The following is a 9,248-nucleotide window of genomic DNA, read 5'->3' as shown; positions in this document are numbered from 1 at the left end:
AGTTGTAAAACTTGATTTTGGGAAGGCTGACCCAGGAACATAGTACATGTTCTCCTCCACAATCAAATATGAAATGATCCTGATTGATCTAAATGTCACTTGAAACAGGTAATGAACATAATAGATATTAGAATTTAATGTGTTGAAATCAATCTCAGTCAGTGGAGACCAGCCACAATCTTCAATGCCTGAATGTTTGTTTCTAATGTTTGTTAGCTCTGGTTGTAATATGTTGTCATTTTGATTTCAGACACGAATGGAAGAATCTCCTTCACCCCCACATAGATCACCAACGGGGACGTCTCCACAGCACATGATAGGCTACATGAATAGTATCAGCCCACAACATATGGGCAGCCCGGCACACATGGGATCCCCAGCTCATATGGGCTCTCCTGCACACATGGGCTCTCCTGCTCACATGGGTAGCCCGGCTCAAATGGTACCTCAGAGCCCACAGCATATCCCTAGTCCACATCACATGACGAGTCCACATCATGTCCCTAGTCCGCAGAATATGATGGGTCACCATGTGACTAGTCCACAGCACAACACCATGTACAATCCACAGTCGCCTCCACAGTATAATATGGGTGGATATAACAATGGTCAATCTATGGACATGTTAGATAATGGTGGAATGAGGTTTGACTCTCAACCACTACCACCAACTGGGGTAGGTTTTACATACACCAAGTTTAGTGCTACTTTTTCACAGATTTTTTTTATCAAGAAAAAATTTTTTTCATCAGTCTTCAAAACTTATTGTACCCCCCGACAACAAAGTTGTAAGGGGGGGTATACTGGTTTCAGGTTGTCTGTCTGTCTGTCCGTCTGTCCGTCTGTCTGTCCGTCTGTCCGTAGACGCAATCTTGTGCGCACCATCTCTCCTTATCCCCTTGACAGAATTTAATGAAACTTCACACAAGTGATCAGTACCAACAGTAGTTGTGCATGGGGCATGTTAGGTTCTTTTAGAAAAAAAATTTGCAGAGTTATGGGACTTTGTTAGCTCACCTGTCACAAAGTGACAAGGTGAGCTTTTGTGATCGCGCGGTGTCCGTCGTCCGTCGTCCGTCCGTGCGTGCGTCCGTGCGTCCGTGCGTCCGTCCGTAAACTTTTGCTTGTGACCACTCTAGAGGTCACATTTTTGATGGGATCTGTATGAAAGTTGGTCAGAATGTTCATCTTGATGATATCTAGGTCAAGTTCGAAACTGGGTCACGTGCCTTAAAAAACTAGGTCAGTAGGTCTAAAAATAGAAAAACCTTGTGACCTCTCTAGAAGCCATATATTTCACAAGATCTTCATGAAAATTGGTCGGAATGTTCACCTTGATGATATCTAGGTCAAGTTCGAAACTGAGTCACGTGCCATCAAAAACTAGGTCAGTAGGTCTAAAAATAGAAAAACCTTGTGACCTCTCTAGAGGCCATATATTTCACAAGATCTTCATGAAAATTGGTCAGAACGTTCATCTTGATGATATCTAGGTCAAGTTCGAAACTGGGTTACGTGCCATCAAAAACTAGGTCAGTAGGTCAAATAATAGAAAAACCTTGTGACCTCTCTAAAGGCCACATTTTTCATGGGATCTGTATGAAAGTTGGTCTGAATGTTCATCTTGATGATATCTAGGTCAAGTTTGAAACTGGGTCACGTGCGGTCAAAAACTAGGTCAGTAGGTCTAAAAATAGAAAATCCTTGTGACCTCTCTAGAGGCCATATATTTCATGAGATCTTCATGAAAATTGGTCAGAATGTTCACCTTGATGATATCTAGGTCAAGTTTGAAAGTGGGCCACGTGCCGTCAAAAACTAGGTCAGTAGGTCAAATAATAGAAAAACCTTGTGACCTCTCTAGAGGCCATATTTTTCATGGGATCTGTATGAAAGTTGGTCTGAATGTTCATCTTGATGATATCTAGGTCAGTTTCGAAAGTGGGTCACGTGCCATCAAAAACTAGGTCAGTAGGTCAAATACTAGAAAAACCTTGTGACCTCTCTAAAGGCCAAATTTTTCATGGGATCTGTATGAATTTTGGTCTGAATGTTCATCTTGATGATATCTAGGTCAAATTTGAAACTGGGTCAACTGCGGTCAAAAACTAGGTCAGTAGGTCTAAAATTATTAAAATCTTTTGACCTCTCTAGAGGCCATATTTTTCAATGGATCTTCATGAAAATTGATCTGAATGTTCACCTTGATGATATCTAGGTCAGTTTCGAAACTGGGTCACGTGCGGTCAAAAACTAGGCCAGTAGGTATAAAAATAGAAAAACCTTGTGACCTCTCTAGAGGCCATATTTTTCATGAGATCTTCATGAAAATTAGTGAGAATGTTCACCTTGATGATATCTAGGTAAAATTCAAAACAGGGTCAAGAACCTTCGAAAACTAGGTCAATAGGTCAAATAATAGAAAAACCTTGTGACCTCTCTAGAGACCATATTTTTCAATGGATCTTCTTGAAAATTGGTCAGAATTTTTATCTTGATAATATCTAGGTCAAGTTCAAAACTGGGTCACATGAGCTCAAAAACTAGGTCACTATGTCAAATAATAGATAATCGACGTCATACTCAAAACTGGGTCATGTGGGAAGAGGTGAGCGATTCAGGACCATCATGGTCCTCTTGTTTTTTTGTTACTATACTATATACATAGACACAATCTTGTGCGCACCATCTCATCTCATCCCCTTGACACAATTTAATGAAACTTCACACAAGTGATCAGTACCAACAGTAGTTGTGCATGGGGCATGTTAGGTTCTTTTAGAAAAAAAATTTACAGAGTTATGGGACTTTGTTTTTTTTGTTACTATACTATATACATAGACACAATCTTGTGCGCACCATCTCTCCTCATCCCCTTGACACAATTTAATGAAACTTCACACAAGTGATCAGTAACAACAGTAGTTGTGCATGGGGCATGTTAGGTTCTTTCAGAAAAAAAATTTGCAGAGTTATGGGACTTTGTTTTTTTGTTACTATACTATATGCATAGACACAATCTTGTGCGCACCATCTCTCCTCATCCCCTTGACACAACTTAATGAAACTTCACACAAGTGATCAGTAACAACAGTAGTTGTGCATGGGGCATGTTAGGTTCTTTCAGCGACAAAAATTGCAGAGTTATGGGACTTTGTTTCTTGTTAACATACTATGTACATACAGTCTGCATATGCAATCTTGTGCATGCCTAATCTACCAAACCCTTACACACAATTTAATGAAACTTCACACAAGTGATCAGTACCAACCCTAGTTGTGCATGGTGCATGTTACATTCTTTTAGATAAATATTCTGCATAGTTATGGGACTTTGTTTTTTGTTACTATACTGTAGGGATGGGAACGAATACTGAAATCATTATTCGAATATTCGGTTTGCCATATTCGAATATATTCGAATATTCGGTTTGTTTTAATGGAAGCTTTCAATTCTTATTAAGTGATTAGCATATACACAACGTATTCATTTGTTCACAGCGTGGATCATCGTACGTAATAAGGCCAAAAAATGTTTGCTTCGGGTAACCCGATCCTACTTAGCAAAACCCGCCGATCCTAGCATTTTATTTCACGATTCTGTCAGTATAATCATGAACATATTTAACTAATTCAGTGTTTTAGCTTCAAAATAATACAAAAAACCAAAACGATTATAATTTAGACCGTCGCAATTTTATCTAAAAATAGCAGGTCGCCCCATTTAAACACGTGACGCGCTGTTGTATTACCGCCGCCATTTTGAAAATTTTTAATCGTCGTGTAAAAAGCAAGTAAGGCAAACTTAAACCTCCTTCAACATGAACTTATGCATCAGTCATATGTTATCTTGATTTTATTATAAAGTACTTCAAAAGTTAATTCGAATACGGCCGATTGCGGATGAAAACCGATTCTGCGGATGGTCTGAAACGTCGTACAAAATATTGTGAAAAGATCGGCAATATCTACAAGTTTGGTATTGTTTTCGAAAAAAAAAAAATTCTACAACTTGTTACATAAAACAGGCGCCAATAAAAATGAACAAACGATATAAAGATATCACATTTACGCCTAATACAAACTGTTAATCCGTAGCGATGACCCCAGGTAATTATGTATTGCAATTTTCTTGTTAATTGGACATCTTTTGACATGCATCTGACACAATGACGCCTGTTGCAAACTGTTAATCTGTAACAATGGCCCCTGCCAATTATGCATTGCTATTTTCTTGTTAATTGGACATCTTTTGATACTCGTTAAACAAACATGACATGGTTTTATTCTGTAGAATTAGCATGCTCATATTGCCCAAAATCAATGATACTTATTTTGAACAAAAATCTACAATAATTTACGAATATTCGAATTTGATTTTCATATTCGAATATTCGACCGATTTCCGAATATTCGAATATTCGAATATTCGTTCCCATCCCTACTATACTGTATACATACAGTCTATATACATACAGTCCATATAATTATGCAATCTTGTGTGCGTCAAATTGCAATGTACTGTGTCAGTGCATGCTGGGGGTACATTCATCACCTTTAGTGATAGCTCTAGTTTTGAATCGATTTCCTGTGAAGGATTTTTTACTTTATTAAATCAAATTTTGTGTTATCCCCCGACAAAGAGGGATATAGTTTTGGCGTTGTCCGTCCGTCCATTTGTGCATCCGTCCAGAGCCATATCTAGGAAGTGGTTGAAAATATTTAAATAAAACTTCATATACATGTTCACCACTATGAGGTTATGTGGCCTGTCAAGTTTCAGTCAGATTGCCCAAGTAACACTAGAGTTATGGCCCTTAGAAGTTTCTAGTGTTAACTATATAGGGTACTATAGATATGGCAATTTCTGCTTCATAACTTGTGATATATTTGACCTAGAACTATGAAACTTAAATTGAAATTAGATCACCATAATGTGGTTGTGCACACACAATTTTGTCCAGATTTCTTTAGTAACCAGAGTAATTGCTCTTTAATTGTTTAAAAATCTACATATTTGTACATTTAGTAGAATTTCATTTCATTAAACTTCTTTCATTCTTTTCCATGAACATTTATTATAAACATGTGAAGTTGGTCACCCCCTTGCCTTGATCACACACCCCTCCCTCCCAAAAAAAAAAAAATTTTTTTTTTCATTCCTTATTTTAGATTTTTTTCAAACCTTTCATGAATATTTATCAACATGCAAAGTTGTACCGTTCCCCAACCTCGCCCCTCCACCCAGTCATGCCCACTGATCATGCATCCCACTCCCACCCCAACATTTTTTTTTTCCATTTATAATTTTCCATCAATAGTTATAATCAACATGTGAAGTTTTGTACCCTCTCCTATTCCCCTCCCTCCATCCCCCCACCCCCACCTCGATTGTGCTCTCTTAAGGACATCTGTTCTTTTAAGTTCAAATGTACATGTTAAACAGCAACACTTGGTGCCAAACTACTCGAAGACAATATTTCGTGCTAGTTATACTTCAGGCTCACATTTCAAATAACTCCATTTAATTCTAAAGCTAAGCTTATTACAGAAAACATATTCTATTCAAAATAATTTCTTTAGTCAGGATCAACGTAACATACATTTATTATGTACACTTTAAACATTCGTTTTCTGTTAAATTGATTTTGACTAATGAAATTATTTGCTTCTTAGTAACATTTGCCGAATATATTTTTTTGCCATTCCTCACCACAAACCCTTTTGGCAGGGGATACCTATTCATCGAATTTGCTTGTTGCTTTTGTTATTCGTCAGTGTAGCATAAAACTATGTGTTAGGATGTCAAAAATGTTTTACTCATTTTTGAAAAAAAGAATTATTGACACTTAAACAAGATTTTATTCAACAGTATTGAACTTAAATCATTTTAATGTTTATCATTGTAACATAAAAAATCTTGATTTTACTAATGCAGTAGTTCATTAGCATTATTATCTCAATATTGAAAAAATGTGTCGTTCACAATATTAAATGAAAATGGCATTAAAAAGGTAAATAGCTTTTTTGCCCTGTTGTATGTTCCATTTTTGCTTGGTGTCGGATAAATACCTCTATTCCATAAACTAATATTATGCAGGCATATGGTAGTTCAGAGCAATAAAGTCATGTTTATTGAATTAAAAAATGGTTTTCAGATAAAACTAGAGCTTTGCAATACTTAATTATTTCATTTTTAGCTCACCTGGGCTTTCTCCAAGGTGAACTGTATATCTAAGTGGATGGCCTGATGTCAGTTGTCCCGCATCACCATTTTCACTTAATCTTAATCTTCTCTTCAATACTCAAACTGTTGGTCAGAATTGCATCAGACTAGGCCTGTAGCATCATGACATGGCTCGCTCTCTTTAATTTATTTAAACGGCTTTGCTTGGCCCCTTTTAGGGCCAACAGAACTGGAAATAGTAAAAATCTTTGAAAAACTTCTTTTCATTAACTATTCGATTGATCAATACCAAACTTGGTCTGTGGCATCTTTGTGTTGTTTTCTCTTAATAATTTGTTTCAGATAGTTTTACTTGGCTCCTTGTAGGGGCCAGCCGGAACTATAAATATAAAAACCTTTAAATGACTTCTTTTCATGAACCACTGGAGCGATGTTCATTAGTCTTGGTCTGTAGCATCCTTGAATGTTCTTCTTTAAATTTTATACAAATAGTATTTATTGACATCCTTTAATGAACCACAAAAGAATCTTCAACAAATTTTTCTTTAGTATCCTTGTGTGGACCGCTGTCTGTTTTAAAGAATGTATCCCCTTGATCCCTTTTTAGGGGCCATGAGAGTAAAAAGATAAAGACCTTCAAACAACTCATTCATAGAACAACTTGATGCCAGACCCCACTTAATTGAGTTGCATCCCTTGATTTTGATTGTAGGACATTGGGCTGGTTCAGCCTGATTGACATAATGATTTTAACAATATGACTGTAATATTGTAGGGCAATGCAGGTCGTATCATGGCAGGCGGTATGTGTATCAGAAATGGTTGTGGAAATAGGGCAATAGACAACATAGGCTGGGACAGTGAGTACTGCAGCAACGAATGTGTCGTCTCACATTGCAGGTATGCTCTTTCATCATCTATTTTTTTTTTTGAGATGTGGAGGTGGAGTGTAGATGTCTGTGGGCTTTGAGCAGAGAATGGAAGATACTTTTTATCTTTTTCCTGCTATTTGTTGAATTGAAGACTCTACAAGCCTCATTTAGATGTTTCTAGAAAAGAAGTTAGTTTAGTGTGCACAAAATTTTGCGACCAGTGTAGATCATGGTAAGCCTGCACATCCATGCAGTCTGATCATGACCTGCACTGTTTGCCATTCGATAGTATCTTTTTGGTAAGTACCCCTTTTAACAGTTAATGGTGTTGTCCATATTGAATGATAGACCAGTTCATTATAGAAATTTAGCAGGGTAAGGGTTTATTTTGTGGATTGATTCAACCATGAAATCCACAAAAATTTGTTCCCATGAATATTAATGAGTGTGTAGACAATCAATATTCATATGCAATTAGCCCTGATGTAGTCTTATTGAAGATATATTTATTGATGTGTTTTCAGAGATGTGTTCACAGCCTGGGTTGCAAACCGTCAGGTTCCTTCTAACGCATTTGCTGTGAAGTGATTCCTGAACTCGAGGCAGCTGTCATTCTATGTGAGACATTCCCACTGACTCAAGGGTTGAATGCAGTGTACGTCATTGTGGCATAGAAATGATATTAAGAGCAGGATGTTTTGTTTCTGACAGCAGTACATGAGAAGTACACATGCTGAAATCTTCAAAGAGTATTTGAAATGAAGAAAAGTTTCATTGAAAATTTTCTCGCATCGGTGTTTCATCTGGAAATTCTACCTTATTTTTGCATACAGTTTTGCCTGATTCAGATAATAATATTATATTTAAAATAAAATCATGTACTAATGAAGTGTCTGACTGTTAAAAACAGTACTTCAGATCTTTCAGATCATGATGTTGAATTTTGATTCAGTTAAAAAAAACATTTGGCAGGTTGGAGGGAGTTGGTGGTAGAAATTTAGTTAAGGGAGACACAAGATGCTGGAGTCACTTTGATTATTATTGTTTGTCCTAAAAGTTCAAATGTACACAAAATTATAAAAACTATACAAATTCAGCAGAGAAATGACCAGCATATCCTGTAATGATAAAAAAAATCTAAAACATTTTAAAGACAAATGTAATGGTAACACTAAGCAGTTATTAATCCTTATCATGCTGGACACGATTGATTCTGCCTTTGCGACCAGTGTAGATCATGATCTGCATTGTCCGCCATTCAGTCAGTATCTTTTTTGGTATGCACCCCTTTTAACAGTTAATGGTACTGTCCAAATTGAAAGAGGGACAAGTTCATCATAGAAACTTAGCAGGGTAAGGGTTAAAAGGACAATCAGGCAGTTTAAAGTTATGTCATACCACATACTCCTGGTAAAGCAAAATTGCTAATGAATTTTTCTTTATCCAAGTGTTCTAAAAACCATAGTTTCTACTATCGACTTAGCTATGGTAAAATGTAAAAAAGGTGCTATCTGCATATGTTCTAAAAAGATGGATAGCATACGTATGCTCTGGCATAGGTAGTTCATCATAATCAATTTGTGTGTCTGTCTGTATGCCTAAGTTGAAAACCTGCTTCTAAGTATTTAATTATGTATGTTCTATAATTGTATATAGCAATTTAATGTAAAAAAAAAACAGTTAGTTAAATATTAATTCTTTGAGCATAAGATTAAATGCTTTTGACAAAATTTAATAATGACTGGTTTTGGGCATCATCAATTGATGGAGTTTTAGTTTTAAGGTGCAGTAAATTGGTTTTTACATGTTTGTTTGGATTTAATCTTGTGGCTTGTCACAACAAAGAACCCACAAAAATTAGTCATCACCCACCAATATATATTATTTTCCAGTATTTCTATAATAATCTATTAAATCTAGGATTTTTATTTTGTTCTATATATCCTATTTAAAACATTTATGGCATATACATGTCATGTTAAAGAAATAAATTGAAGAGCATTTAACTTTGAATGTAACTGGTTAGGTGACATTGTATTGTGTCTCCAGGTGCCATTGTTCCATATAGCGGAGAAAAACCTTGAGTTTTTCTGCAGAAAGTCTGAAAAAAAAAGACATTCTGTTGAATTTTACAGCATTTTTCCCAGTTTGAGGAGAAAGTAAAGCACAAAATGGTTATATCTTCTTCT

The 9,248-nt window shown here is 36.2% G+C and overlaps 1 protein-coding gene across 1 annotated transcript; it reads left to right on the top strand.

Moving 5' to 3' along the window:
- Positions 1 to 250: 250 nt before the first annotated feature.
- On the top strand, positions 251 to 8,008 carry LOC128554401 (coiled-coil domain-containing protein 85A-like; the record flags this gene model as incomplete). Its single annotated transcript, XM_053535682.1, has 3 exons — positions 251 to 676; positions 6,963 to 7,087; positions 7,584 to 8,008. Coding segments are annotated over 3 exons (615 nt in total), but the record flags the coding sequence as incomplete, so codon positions are not given.
- Between the last annotated feature and the right edge of the window lie 1,240 nt (positions 8,009 to 9,248).

The sequence above is a fragment of the Mercenaria mercenaria genome, unplaced genomic scaffold, assembly GCF_021730395.1.
Source record: "Mercenaria mercenaria strain notata unplaced genomic scaffold, MADL_Memer_1 contig_5014, whole genome shotgun sequence".
NCBI classification, from domain to species: domain Eukaryota; kingdom Metazoa; phylum Mollusca; class Bivalvia; order Venerida; family Veneridae; genus Mercenaria; species Mercenaria mercenaria.
The sequence above is the reverse complement of the archived record's forward strand: the minus strand, read 5'-3'. Positions and strand labels throughout refer to the sequence as shown.